The following is a 15040-nucleotide window of genomic DNA, read 5'->3' on the forward strand; positions in this document are numbered from 1 at the left end:
TTCAGACATTCACAAAACAGGCAGAAATTTCTCAGGACAGCTGTGAGGAGAATTTTTCCAGCCTCTCCTGTGGGGATGTATGGCCATGATGTTCCCTCTGCAGAACAAAGGAGCTGGATATTGAAGGTGAGATGCATCAGCCCTGAGGTTTTACTGGCAGATCAGGAAACTTTAGGAATGACTGAAGAATTGGAGAGCCTTTTTTTCTTTTCTCAGTGAGGGTCCTGTCTAGGGTGAAAGTTTAAGCTGGAAGCTGCAGCAGATTTTCTGGGTCAGAGAAATAAATGTGGGAGGGCAGGATGGGCAAGACTTGGATCTCTTGAAGGACCCAAGAACAGTAAAAGTATAAACTAGATGTGAAAAGTGACTGCAAGTACCTGGGTGTGCATATTTTCTCTATTAGCCTTGAGTAACTCTTAGAAATCTTCACACCTTTCTGGTCACTAGCAAAGTAAGCTACTCTGGGAGCAGGGCTCTGGGAAAGTGGGTGTTTGCATTTATTAAGGATGTTGGGGATTAGTACTGATGTTGCAGAGCAGAATGAGTTGGATGATGCAACCCCATTCCAGGAGGTTTTCCAAGGATTGCATGAAAAGCAATTGTACTGTGTGCTGTTGTGATCAGAGGAGGTTAAGGTGGTGTGGATATAGAGGGCTGATCAACTGGACATTTGTAATGACTCAGCTAAAGGAAATTTAATTAAATATGTTAAAGTGTATGTAAGGAAACTTCTGTTGGACATTTGGGACTCTCATAATTATTACATAAATTTCAGTGTTTTGTTGAAGTTATTTTGCTTAATTTTCTAGTGATTATATAGCAAAAAAGAAAAAAATCCAAAACCATTTACCTCTGTATTAAGATGAATTTGAATGAAAAGCTGTCTGGTCATCTCTGTTCTCATGTACTGTCCCAGCAGCAAAATTGCATTACAAAAGCTTTTCATTGTCACTTCAGTTTATTTTCCCCTCAACTTTAACAATAGCAAAAGACACTGGGCAATATTTAGTGCTCTTTTGGTATCTGGTTTCTTGTGCAGTGTTGCACTGTGCCAGGGGTAGGTAAGCCAGGAGAGCGCATAGTAGAACTTTTCAAAAATGGAACCTTTTTACACCTCTGTTTTATCACATTTCTCAGTAGGCTGTAGTTCACTACACTCTTCCTAAGAAGGTAGTGCAGTTAATTATTTTTTGTGCTTATTGGTAATACAGCCACAATTTTTGGCAGAGGCACAGGTCTGTGTAGCACAGTGGGGTGGGACAACAGTGTGTTCCTTCCAGGTGGGCTTGTCTGGGAGCCCAGGTCTGCTGCATTGCACCTGGACAGGCAGGAATCATTTATTCCTCTAACAAATAGATCTGTTCCCATGTGTGCTTTCCCTGAAGTTGTTTGCACACAATGCTGTTTGCTTTGAGGTCTTGCACACTGTGTAATTTTGGGGTTGCGGATGGTCCGTTCCTTTGGCTGCCGATTCTCACGGTCTCAGGCAGCCTTTGGTGCCAGTGCCCTTGGGTGGCTGTGGGGGCTGGAACCCTAAAGGCCTCTCCAGGTTTGGGAAAAGCTGTGAGTTTTCTGCTGGACACAGTGTGAGTGTCCAGGTCCCAGCCAAAGGGCCAGGCAGCAGCCATGTGGCTTTGGGGCTGTGTTGTATCAATATTGATCAGCAGAAGGGAAGGACTAAACATTAAGGAATGTTCACAGCTCCCAGTCTTGTGTTATAAAGATCTCAGTGGGCTGCAGCAATGAAAGCCACCCCAGCACGTGCTCCAGGTCTGTTTCTCTGAAGGCATCTGCCTGAACATATTCTCTAAATAAAGAACAATCTTTGGTTGCAGCAGTGCTAAGGGAAGACATCTACTGTTTGCTCAGTATGCCACCAATTATTGGGGATGTCCAACAGTTTTTATTTTCAAAAGATGCATTTTCTCTATTTTTTTAAAATAACATTTATAAGCATATTTATATATGCTTGTTTATATATATATATATATATATATATATATATATATATATTTATAAGCAGTTATAACATTTATTAGCAATGAACCTGTGAACTGCTGAGTTTGCAATGAAAATACTGTCGCCAAGACAGAAATTATGTTGAGCTGTCTCACTTAAAATAATGAAAGCCTGGGAAATGCCCAAGAGGACAAGGTGGTACCAAATGTTGGGTAGTTATGGATATGGTTTAGAAGCAAGAAATTGTGTGGTCATCTGTAGCTGGTGACAAGTCCCCCACTCCTGTGCCTTCAGTTCTGTGAAAGTTTGGACTCAAAAGGATGGCTGTAGAGATGGGAAAAAATAGATGTTTAATTTCTTAAGTAGAGAAAAAGCTTTTCAGTCAAGTGCTAGATTATGACAGCAATTAAAATGCATCCTTGAAGAGGTTTCTCAGGATTTCTAGTGTATAATTTTGAATGTCAAGATTCCCTGACACTGTGTGTTATGCAGAGAGCAAGGGGATATAAGAAGTATAATCCTTTTTGTGAGGGACAAGTGAGTTATGATAAATGAGTTATAAATGAGTTTTCCTCCCTTACAGGAGGAAAAGTAGAGCTAACTGTGGAACCTAAAAACAGAAAAGGTGTGTTCACTGGTCCCTGATTTTCTGAGGGGATCTGATCCTTATCTTGGAGACCTGTAATGAAACAGAAGGCAGCCCAAGTTAGTTTCAGTGATGAAAACTAGTTATGAATGAGAGTGGGAGTGGGCAGATATCTCTGGTCTGTATGGCCAAACCCACTCAAAGAACACATATTTAAGGCCCTGATGGAAGCAAGTGCTTATGCATTTGCTGAAGTCTTCCTGAAGCCAATGAGATTGAAAGCATAGTGTGGTAGGCTTTGATAGGCTTTGAAAGAGGAGACAATGGCTGAGGCAAAACAAAAGAGCATGCCATCAAAGGATGTAAAGCAAAGTGACAGGAAAAAAGTGACAAGCTAGGAAAATGTGCTTTGTTCCCACATTCTGAATGGCTGTGAAATCAGCTTTGTACTCATTAGAGCCAATGTAAAGGAATGTGCTGTAAATGAAAATGAATGGGTTAGAGGCTGGTGTTTTGAGTTCAGATGTGTAGGTGAGTGGCAGGAAGCTCAAGGAAGTGCCAAACTCTGAGACACTGTGCAGAAGGAAGAAGCAGGAGTCAGAGGTGGCCTGGAGGCAGAATCTTACAGTGAGGTTGGGGGAATCTGAGGACCACCCCAGGTTTCAAACTTGGATAACAAACCAGATGCTATCCACTTCTACAGAGATTGGCATCCTTTGCTACCTTCTAACCACAGCCAGACTGCTGTGAGAGATATTTGAGGCAGACTAAAGTTTCTGTGTGGTTGGAGGGAATTAGGTCCAAACTAGGTCAATCTGACAGTAGAATGTAGGTAAGATTGAGTGGAGAGAAAGCCCAGAGGCAACTGGGCTTTGAATACAGCTTAGCTATAGTGAATGAGAAGGAAGATGGAATGAGTTATAGACACAAGTGGGATTTTGGGTTTAGAGGGAGGCAGACCAGGAAAAAGAAAAAAAAAAAAGAGAGAGCAAGGGGAGCAAGAAAAGTAGTTGTGGTATGGTTTAGAAGATGGTCGTGGAGGAGTGAGGTGATTAAAGAAAAGAATAGATGTGAAACTTCAGGAGCAGGAAGGGCTTTGTAGAGGGGAGGTAAAAGAGTTAGATTGTTTTGACTGTTTTCTTAAGAACTCAACAAGCTTGCATGCAGAAAAAGATAGGGGTATAGAGTATAATTATGTGCATTAATATACAACAGAAATAATGTACAGTAACTGCAAGGTGAATTGCAACTGTTTCAGTAAATGGTTATATATTAGCTAGAACTGATTTAGTTATAACTAAATAATAACTGTAACTAAAACTAGGTATATGTGTATGTGTGTGTACCTGCATGCTCCTGCACAAGAGTTCTGTCCTGAAGAATTGATATGAATCCTTTGCATTTTGTCTTAAATTAGAAAGTAGCAAGAACAAAAGCAAATAAGGAAGCAGTACTTGCAGAATCTTCTCAGGCTAGCCTTAATGATTTGGGTCTTATGTAATGAAATAGTTAAGAGTCTTCTTGTGTCTAATGGCCACATCAGTCAGACCTCCTTGTATTCCCAGTCTCCTCTAAGCTGTGGAGACTCCACTACTGAGGTTGAGAAGGGAGGTTTTTCCCTTAGCTTTTTTAACAAGAGAATGAAATAAATCACAGTGTTGATTCTTCCTTTTTTTTTTTTTTTTTTTTTTTTTTTTTTTTTTTTTTTTTTTTTGATGCTAGCATCTGCTTACCAGATCAAGAAACAAAGTGAGTTCTTATAGGCCACAAAGTGAAGATTGCATGATATTCTGTTGGTGAATGGTTTTATAATTTTTTCTCAGTCATCAAAATGTTTGCAGCACAGTAGACATAACTGCATAGTGGAGGAATGTATATTCTGCAACATTGCCATTGGCAGGTCATAGACACCTGTCCTAACACAAAAGAAAAAACAGGGAATTTGGAAGTTAGATGTTAGTTTAGTAGTCAGCAGAGACAGACATGCTAAAATTTAATCATAATAAATGCAGATGTTTTGACATGTGGAGGTATGGTAAACCAACCATTAATAATGCTCTGATACATAGGTGCACAGAGGATCAAGCTGCTGATCTAGTCTAACCTTCTCTTTAACACCATCAGAGGACTTTTCTGTACTTAAACCCATCCTGTACTTAAAACCCATGTCCTGTGATAAGTCTTAGACTACAAGAGATCTCCTGGAAAAATACTGAACAAAATCTCAGCTCTGCCATTCTAGAAAGTCTGGCATCAGCCTGAATCTAGTGCTCTTTCCTGGTGCAGCTGGGAGCCTTGTTTCTGATCTGAATTTCTCTGCTTTAATTTATGTCTCTTAGCCTTTCTGGTTGTGTATGTGTTAATATTACTGACCAAGTCCTTCTGCAAGTGCCTCTCTCTTGACCTCTCTTTCATTTTTCTCATGTGTGGCACAGGAGCCTTTGCAATTTTCATCTTTCTGCTTGGACTTTGGGCACCAGAGCTGCACACACTGTCAATTCAGGGTTAGGCAGAGAGGCATTACAGCCCCCCAAACTCTGTGTGAACAAACACATATTGCTTTAATTGTTTTAATATTGATACCCTCCCTGGAGCTTCTCAGCCACTGTCTGCCCACCATAAACTTCAAGTCATCTCCAGTCAGTGTTTCTCAGACAGTTTTCATTTTAATCAATTATTTTCCAGATGTGTGGCCTTGTCTGTGGTTGCTTTAGAACCTATAATCTTTATCTAGGCCATCTAGGCATGGAGAGCATCTCCCTGGTATAAAGCAATCATCTTTATTTACCATGTCAACAACCATTTGTCACTGACAGGCTTCATGACTCTATTTGTTTCCAGTCCCTGATACACAAAATGATTGTAACTCTCCCTTCATGTGAATGTTTCCACCAGATTCAGTAATACCAGTCAGGACTAATTTGTGTATTAAAGGAGCTATTCCACTTCTTGTTTATTACTCGTGTTCGTAGTGTTACAGTCTACACAATTAAGGAATCTCTTCTCTTTGAGTCCCTTGGTACCTTGATTAATTTTAATCTTGACATCTTGATTTCTGGCTAAATGAGTGCTCATTTTCACCCTTGTCTTTTGTCATTAGCTTAATACCCTCCTGAATACTTCAGCCTGTCTCCTGAAAGACTTATTCCCATCCCCTGTAATGACAGCCAGCCACATTGTAAAGTCTCTTTTCTCAGTAGAAGATGGACCTGCACTGCTGAAAACTTAGGGGCTCTGCCATTCACCTTTTACTTAACTGTTAATTTCTGGGAAAATATACAGCCTTGTAACTTGAGCTCACAGAAATTGAATACTCCTCAAAGTATTGATTTATTTTTTTTTCTCATATAAAATTCCTTGCAAGGATTCTTGGTTTTCATGAAGTTTTCTTTACCAGCATGTTTGTGTCCTTGCAGACTAAGCTTTGTTGTGGTTCGTGGGTACATCCCATATAGCTCTGAGCTGTTCTGCTAAACCAGCTGTCAGATACTTCAGTTTTGGGGTTTTCAAATACTAGTTGTGAGCATAAGGCTCACCTTGATGACCTCCATTTTTTCAACCCTAGATACTCTGTGTTCCTCTGAGAAGCTCTTCTCCCATTCTCATCTGGACCAATTTTTCTCAATTCTCCTGTTTATAAACTGCCAACCATTTAATGTGGCCTGCATCCTGCCTTCAGCTGGCAACTGGAGTCTTATAAAGACAATATGTGGAGTGGAATAAAGTGTGGAATAGCATCCTGTGTGGTGTATGTGTTCAGCTGAGGAAAATGAGCCAACTGAAGTGTTGCTTTTTTGTTTTTAATTACATTCTTGTCTCCTTCCCAGGCTTCTCTCTTCTGCATGCTTACACGTGTGCCTCTGGAGGGAGAATTCAATAGGCTGATGAGCAGAACTGTAATGTTTAAAAATAAACCAAATTTTGTAATCAAACTTGTTCTGAAAGAACCTAGTTGCTATAGGGATATTTGCAAGGATGCAGTCCTTCATCTTTCATTGCTCAAAATAAAGATTTTCATTTCTTGAGCCAAATGAGGGGTTTCTTATCCAAGCTTTGGAGGCTGTTCAATGTCATCTGGATGGACAAGTCACTACAAGACACTATTACTCATCCCACCCCTACATAAAGCAAACCCATTAAGCTTCAGTGCATGTGGTTTGTATTTGGGTTTTCATTCATTAGAGTTGAAAGTGCCCAAACTACTCCAGCACAGAAGTGAAACCCTGAGAGGATTCTCCTTCAGTCACCACCAAGCCAACAAAACATTCGCTTCTCAAAAAAAAAAAAAATGCAGCTTTTTTTGTTGGCCAGATCTCCTGCACTGGCCCTTCTCTGCTCTGTGGAATCTGCATAAACATCTCTGTGCAGAATCAGTTCTGCTCCCCTTTGCAGTATGTGCAATTTACTTCTGTAGTATCTTTTACTCATAAACCTGATGAAAAGTCAATAGGCTATTAGTGATTTGCAATTAGAGTCTAATTTTGTTGTAAACAGTTTAATGGTCCTCCACCCTGGTCTTCATGGAGTCTGTCACCCACCCTGTTTAGCTGTAACCCACCCTGGTAGAGCTGCCAAGCACCACAGATGTTTTCTCTGACATGTTAGATATTAGAAGTTTCTGCTCTTTTTGAACCATGAAGACTTGACAAAGGGAGTTTTTTGGGGGTTCTATATTGCCCTTTTTTTCTTTTTCTATTTTGGTGTGCAAAGGTTTCCTAAAATGAAAACAATACTACTTCATTAGATACATGTGTGCACACAGAGATAGTATTTGTCTTTTTGGTTCTGTTTTTGGAAAAAACCCAGACAATTGTGTAACAGGAAATTGAAAACTTCTTTGGATTTACATCAAAAACACAAACTTAGACGCTGCTTTGCCACAATTCTCTCACTCTTACAACAAAAGCAAACAAATAAACAAAACCCAAGTGAGGATTCATGGGCCAGTTACAGTGGTGATGCATCACTTTTGAGCAGTTTTTGTTTACCTGGTGGCATCCTCCCATGTTTTCTGCAGCATGTTAATGCAGAGTCTGAATGCAGGAGTGCCTCGATTATCTCCTCGGACGGTTTTTCGCGTGTCGGAATTTGCTTAGTGGAAATTTTCTCATGATAAAACATGTAGGATTGGTTTTGTAAAATTACAAGCATGACTTTGTTTTCCTGTTCTACCACAAAAGACTCTTCCCTCCAGCCCCCACTCCTACATCTTCTCGGTTCTTCCAAAGTAAGAAACATCTTAAAGATAACTTCTGAGGGAAAGGAGGGAAAGTCAGGTACCCCAGCCTGCATGTCTCAGCATGGACCAGTGCTGATTCTGTGTCTGGCTTTGAGCTTTTATGTCTGTTCACATGTTTTGATGATGTATTGTGATTGTTTATTACCCAGCATCTGAAAGATAATTTTTGTTCAAGGCTCTAAGGTTGGCAACTTGAAAATATACTGGAAGTGGGGAAACAATTCAAATGTTCAGCTGTTTTATAAATCAGGCTTGTTTGTAATGAAGCAGCAATATTAAAGTGACATTAGTGAAAAATAGGAACACCAGGGTAAACCTGAAAAATGGCTGAAATGTTAGTTCCTTTACTCAATATCGTCTCCTTTCCCATAAATGCAGCCCAGAAAGTGAATGGATTTAGAAAGGAAAAAATCATTTATGTTGCAATACAGTAGCCTCAGTGTTGTCATTTGGTGCCACACAGGATAGCCTGGCCTGTGACTGACATTCCTGAAGGACTTGTGCATCCACAAGTGCTGTGCCACCTCTGTCAGCCCTGCCCAGGACCAGGGGTCCCTCTGCAGACACTGGCATTGCACCCTTGCTGTCCAGGACCCATCAGTGACTGGCTCCTGCTGGAAGGTCTCCTGGGAGCTGCTGAAGGCTGGTTCTTGAGCAGGTAGCTGAATATTTACAGACAGTCCATATGGTGATAATTTCTGAGTGCCACCACTAACTCCATGTCCATGTTTGGTGTCAGTGGAAGGCTGCTGTGCTCAGTGTCAGTGTAAGCAGGGCAGACAGCACTTGTGACTCTTTTTGAGATGGTTTCCTTTCACATGGCTGGCACCACCTGAAGCAGTAAATTCTTTTTGTGCCTAGACACAGTCTTATTTGCTTCATATGCAAAGAGTGATGGAGCAGGCTAGAAGGCTGCATTCTTTGAAGCTGTTTGCAGGGCATATTTCTTCTGTCAGAGACCCTTCCCTGTCACTTTTCTTCCCTGTGTCTCTCTTCCCTCTGTGCTCTGCCTCCCTGGTCTGTCCCTGCCATTAGAGATGTCATGTTGTGCCTTCCCCTGCCTCAGCAGTGCATGTATCTCCATCTCTTGGGGAATCAGGTCTGCCTGCAGTCTCTTCTTCTTTTCCATGCTTCTCTGTTTCCACAGGATTTGCCATTGTCTGTGCTTCATTCACTCATATTCTTCAGTAAGTCTTTAAGGTCATCCCCCCCCATTCCCTTATTTCTTCTTTTCCAAGCTCTTGTCCATCTTCAGGAACTTGCTGTTCTTTCCATATCCATCCAATCCTCCCTGCAAACATCCCTCTTTTCCTTCATGCCTCCTCCCTACCCTGCATTTTTCCTTTCTTTACCTTCTTGGACAGAGTTGTGCCTGAAATATCCCAGGACTTCTGGAGATGTGGGAGGTGATGTTTCTACAGTAGAGAGACACTACCAAGCACCAGTCAGTTCTGGGTGCACTTTGACCCCTCTCAGTATTGCAGGGCAGTTTCTTCCTCGTGCTTTTGGTTTGCTGTTGCCATATGGAAATGGCAGATGGTGTTGATCAGGAAGTTAATCTAGAAGCGTATCCGTTTCATGCCGTACGCGAAGGATTTGTTCATTAAACTTAGAACTCTAATTTAAAGCCAATTAACGGAGTGATTTGAAGAGACATGTTGTTTTTGAAGTTCAAAAGAGATGCTAAGTCTCTGATTTCAGCCTTTGTACATTCCAGAACCTGTATAACTATTGCAGTTTTGCCAACTCTACTGAGGGTATTTTTTTGTCTATTTTCCACCCTTCTCATTTCTTTTTCATTTTTTTGAGTGATACAACTTTTGCCATGGGCTGGAATTGTTAGGTGAAGTTTTGTGAACACCCAGATTTCTCAGCAGTTTTAGCCTTACCTTTGGGAGTAGGCAGGCAGAATTTGTGTGTCTTCCTATCCTATTTGCTGCTACCACAACTCCTTCCTCCCTCCCTTTGGCAGCCTGGTATTACCCTTCTCTGAGCAGGAGTCAGAATAAGCCCTGAGCAGCTCAGTGCCCTCCTAGCACTGCTTCTGCCAGCCTGGGTTTGTCTCTGCTTCCTTTCTTCCCAGAATCTGGTAGGGACCCACCACAGAAGGTTTCTTGAGGGGAAGGGGCAGGAGCAGGCCCCAGACAGAGAGCTACTGCCCCAGTGTACAGCTCTGACTTCCAGGTGTAATCAACCCTGCAGGAATGGCCCAAGCAGACCATTCCTAAGAAATGTCAAGATGGGAAACCTTGTGTCAGGAGGACCTCAAAAGTGATTACTCCTGAATTAGTATTTATGCTGCTTTTACCTGAGATTGGTACTCTGTAAATAGTTGTAGGTTCTTCAGCAGCAGACAGCATGTTTGGATAGTCCCAAGATTTAGGAGTGGCATTTAGACAGAGAAAACTTTCTTTAGTAATTTGAAGCTGTTGCTGATATAAAAGAAAATAGAGGGGTCAAGTTTTGCTGTGGTACAGAGCCTATGACTTCACCGGGTTAACTGCTGCTACTTCCATGTAATTGAGAACATAATTTGGCTCAAACCCTGGGAGACTGAAAAGGATCACAGCAGCCACTGTATTAAGCCAATGTTCAGAGCAGCTGGCTCACACTGAATTTCATAAGTAGATCATGTATTCAGAAGGCTTTAGCTGTATGACATAGTCTGCTGCAAAAGCAGACATGGCAGGAGTATGTCTGTGTTTATCTTAAAGTGGCACACCAGGATCAGACCTGGGACTGTGCCTACATGGGGGTTCTGGGCAGGATTGAATGCCTCCCTGAGCACAAGCCTGGTGAGAACTGTGCAAGGCTGCCCTTAGTTATCCCAGCTCCATCATTCCTGCCAGGAGCCAGCAGCAGTGCAGCTGCACGCTGGATGTGGCACTGGTGTCTCCTCCAAAGTGTCCCTGCAGGTGATGCCACCTCACTGGCACTGTCTGTGGGGTCAGGTGGAGATGAACTCAGAGTGGAAAGAGAATACACACTGGTCTGAGAAAGCCCAAAGTATTCCAAAAGTGAGATGACTTCTGGAATCATGCTTTGGAAATCCCTGTCTGCACCTACCATGGGGCTGCCAGGCTTGAAGGTGGCATTCAGGGTTGGATCTGTGTCACAGTGCCTCTGGCAGTGCCAGAGAGGATCATTCCTATAGTGCTGCTTAATCTTTGAGCACAAATAGGCAAAATTGGTCATGCATCTTTCACAGAGAAGGAAAAAAAGGTAATTTCTGCCCTCTCTAGGGGTGGAGAAGGGGGTTTCCTGATCAGAGAACAATCCTGAAGAAGGAAATAATTGCCTTTTGAAAAAAAAAAAAAAAAAAAGAATGTGCAGAGTGTTTGGCTGATGAGTATCTGTTCATTCCTGAGTTTGCCAGCAGTCCTACTCAGGCTGATGCCCTCCAAAAGAGAGGCATTTTCAGACAGCACTTCAGACCATTCCTCAAGCACTTAGCAGGAGGGATTGTTTTATTAGGAAAGTTTACAGCTTCTTGTTTTCCCTCAAAGGCAAATGTGACTTTGTTGTTTTTAATTCTGTTGGGATTTCTCCCTTTTAATATACAACACAGCTGTTAAAATAGTTGGGGTTGTCTAGGGCAAATCATATAGCACTTTCCTTGTTCAGATCTCAGATGGCTGCCTTTTTAGTGTCACTGCAGAATTATATTACAGGGCATATGAATAGTGCTGGTATTAGTGTCAAAATCAATTACCCAGCTCTCCTCCTGCAGAGAAAGCTACAAACCTTAGGAAAAATCTGAGTAATCCATTCTGGTTTTTTAATTCTGAGTAATGACTGAGGGCAGAGAGTTGTGCTTGAATAAGTGCACAGGGTCTTTCTCTGTATAGTCACTCCTAAATGCATGCTCTTTACAGGAAAAAGCAGACTCCCTGTGAAACCCTTTTTCATGCCAAATGGCTCGCTGCTAAGATTAATCTGTCATTGAATTTATAAATTCTGTGTGGCACAGAGCAGCAGAAAAAGTTTAGCATCGAACAGAAAGCAAAGTATGCATTGCTTAAAAAATGAATGTTGTTCTCCTGGATAGTGTGGATTGACTGCCTCCACCAATATATCTTCTTATACTGGTAATAAAAACACTTCCATAGCCTTGTGCCTCAAAGGATCTCAAAGCACTTTGCAAATAGGGCAAAGCACTATTTCCTGTTTTATGGCTGTGGAAACCAGCTGCAAGAGAGAAGTTAAGCTTTCTGCCCAGGGACACTGAGGAGACTGTAGCAGGTCTGTGATGGGGACCTAAATCTCCAGAGTTCCAGTGCTATGTCCTGGTCACACATTGCACCACTGAGAATGCTGCTGGTCACCAGCTCTTGGCCACTTGTGAGCCCTCAAAGGTGGGATATGGAATCAGTGCTGGTGCTCCTTTGCTCACTGCTCTCTCTCCTGGTCTGCAGGCAGAGGTGCTGAGCAGAGCAGGATCTGGCAGGAAGGATACTTGTGTCTTCCTGGGCTGGGATGATCAGCTCTGGCTGTTAGGTCCTGTGAAAGGAAAATGACTTTTGGTTACTGCTGACTTGGGGAAAAGCTTGGAACCTCATAGTCAGCCTGTGCTGCCCCAGGCACCTTTACGAAGCAAAAATAATTATAGACTTATTACCCTAAATCCTGTGAGATTAAAGTTAGTTGCATTATTTATTTTTCCTAATCTGGTATTTGAGGATTTACCTGTTTAATAAAACCACTTATTACAAACACTTGAATATTTTTTTAAAATTCATAATTCATCAGAAAAGAGAGCATTACAGCTGCAAAGACCAGATTTTCAAATACAGGCATGATCTCCTGTCACATTCCAGCTGGATAAATGACACATCTGAAAAACTGGGTCCTTACTGAGGTGTCTGTGGCAAGGATGTAGAGATTTTGCTTCAGGCATCTCTGGAAAAAAACTACAGCTCTAACCTGCACGTTTCACAGAACAAGTCCTTCTGCCAGCTCCTTCCTGTCCTGGCTGGCTCTGAGCTCTGCCGTGCCTGAGGATGCTCACTCACCCCGGGGCTGCCCCAGGGTCAGGGAACCCGGGGAAGGGGGCTGGGGTGCAGGGCCAGGGTCTGGTTTCAAACAAGAGTGCAAAGCCTTGAAAGGAGGGACTAAGAAGAAACAGGTGAGGGGTTAGTAATAGAGCCTCTGAAGTTTATTTGCTTAACGAACAGAAGCCAGGCTGTCAGACCTAGGTCAAATCCTCCTGCAGTTCGGGTGTATTTATTTCATACGTGGTCTGTAACCCAACCTGATTCCTGGTTTAAACCACTGTAAAGCCCTGTGGCCCCCAGGAACCCATCCCATGTTTGCCATCAAGCCCAGCACATGCCGGGGCAGGACCTTGAGGGGCCACCTCAGTATTCACCGGAGCCTTGTGTCATCAGTAAAGCCTGTAATTGTGGGTCCTGTCATTTCCAGTTTACAGCTGCAGACTGGCACCACAGATCCATCATTTTGCTGTCCCATTAACGTGAGCCATGCCTGAAGGCTGAGCTGCTGGGCTGCAGCACACAGCTGCTTGGTGGGACACCACTGTCACAGAGCCTGGGCACTGGGGACAGTCCTCCCCAACCACCATGCACCTGGTCCCTTGCAGGGAGGGAATTCCTGAAATCTTTGTGCTTCAAAGTTCTTAGGAGAGTTTACCTTTTAGTCCAATATGTTCAGGAGTCAGTCAGTCCTCCAGAGCAGAGGGAGGCAAGTTTTGAATTGGCACAATGGTGATAAAACTACCTGCATGCACAAAAAAAGTTTTCTGGCTTCTCAGATATTCCCCATTAATTCCAGTAAGGTAAACAGCCAGTGTGCTCCAGAGTATTTCAGGAGCTGAAAAATTTGCATGTGAAAAATTGCAGATCTGCATTAAAATTAGAAAGGAAAGAGGAATTAGCAGTGGGTTTTCCCAAGACCAGCCTGAGGCTGGTAGTGCCAGGTATCTGTGCTGGTTATGTGCGGGCAGGAGTCAGGTGGAGACATGTGATATCAAAACAAGCTAAAATGAGGGGAACAAAAGTATTTGCATTCAGAAACAAAGCATGCCTCTTCATTTAAGAGAAACCCTGTTTTTACACTAAGTTTGGGATACTCATATGTTTGCTTTTGGGAGACCACTCAAGTCTGAATCATGCAGAAAAAATGGTCAAGCTGAAAAAATTTCAGGAGTTTCCACGTTTTATCAATCAAAGTTAAAAAACCCAAGTTATTTGAACTTTGGTATCTTCTTATTTTTTGGATATTTCATGGCATTTAACTCACCATTTGTAATGGGGGTAAAGTTGTAGCTGATTTTCAGATACAATTGGTTAGGATAGAAGAACTTTTTTGGGAGAGAAAGGGTATTTGTTAGACCTCACCAGTGAGAGCTTGAGGGGATGTGGCAGACATACTGTGGCTTAAAGCATTGCTGAAAAGTTCTTATCATGACACTGGTTCCAAAAAACCATAAGCACCCAACATGGGAATGAAAAAAGAAAAAAAACAACAGTTTAAATATATGTTTATCTGTGTTTTATTGGAAATTTTTAGCTGAGTTTTTTGTTAGGATGGTCTAGGTCATGTGTAGGATGAGTAGATCTATTTTATGTGTGCTAAATATTTGCATCTCACTTATCCTATAATCCTGGAAAGCCCTCTGGACCTGTAAACTTTCCTGTGTATCCCAGGGTTAGCTGGGAATTGTTTTTTGGTCCTGATCTTTGTAGGTCTATGAGAACACCCAGTCCTTTACATGGTTGTAGCCTTTGTGCCTATGACTGCTGGGACTGGCTGTGCTGCTGGAGTTAGGAACTCAGGATTTGTTTGCTGCTTGCCATTTGCTTTTGAACTCTGCCAAACCATCTTCTGCTTCATGGAGCTGATTTTGCCTGTTTTGTGAGTGGTGACCAGAATCTGGTTTTGTTTTATGTCCTGTAGGATTCCTGAGCTGGAAGATGCCCGTCTAAGATGGAAACTTCTTCTTCAACAGCTGCTGGGAAAAAAGAAGGGAAAGGTGCTGTTCTGGAGGGGAATGGCTTTACAGAGACGGGGAAGAAACCCACTCCTTTAGCAGCAGCAGGAGCAGCAGTGGCACAAGGAGGTACTTTATGTTTTCCACAGTTTGAAAGCAGCAGGGGTGTTTTTCATTAGACTGTAAGAATTTAATAAGTATGGTGGCATCTGTCTTCCTGTGAACACGCTGAGTTTATTGGGGTTCTTGGCTGTCAGAGGAACTGGAAGCAGTGTCCCTTCATGGCATCTAAATGTCACTGTAGTGT

The 15040-nt window shown here is 42.4% G+C and overlaps 1 protein-coding gene across 2 annotated transcripts in view; it reads left to right on the plus strand.

Annotated features, from left to right (window-relative positions):
- GLI2 (GLI family zinc finger 2) overlaps positions 1-15040 on the plus strand; it is a 186230-nt gene that overhangs the window by 33160 nt on the left and 138030 nt on the right. For both annotated transcript variants that reach the window (XM_079310958.1, XM_079310959.1), the window contains exon 2: positions 14700-14862. In XM_079310958.1, the coding sequence (XP_079167084.1) occupies positions 14730-14862 (133 nt within the window). In that variant the 5' untranslated portion in view covers positions 14700-14729. The remainder of the gene's footprint in view (positions 1-14699; positions 14863-15040) is intronic.

This window comes from Erithacus rubecula, assembly GCF_903797595.1.
Source record: "Erithacus rubecula genome assembly, chromosome: 8".
NCBI classification, from domain to species: domain Eukaryota; kingdom Metazoa; phylum Chordata; class Aves; order Passeriformes; family Muscicapidae; genus Erithacus; species Erithacus rubecula.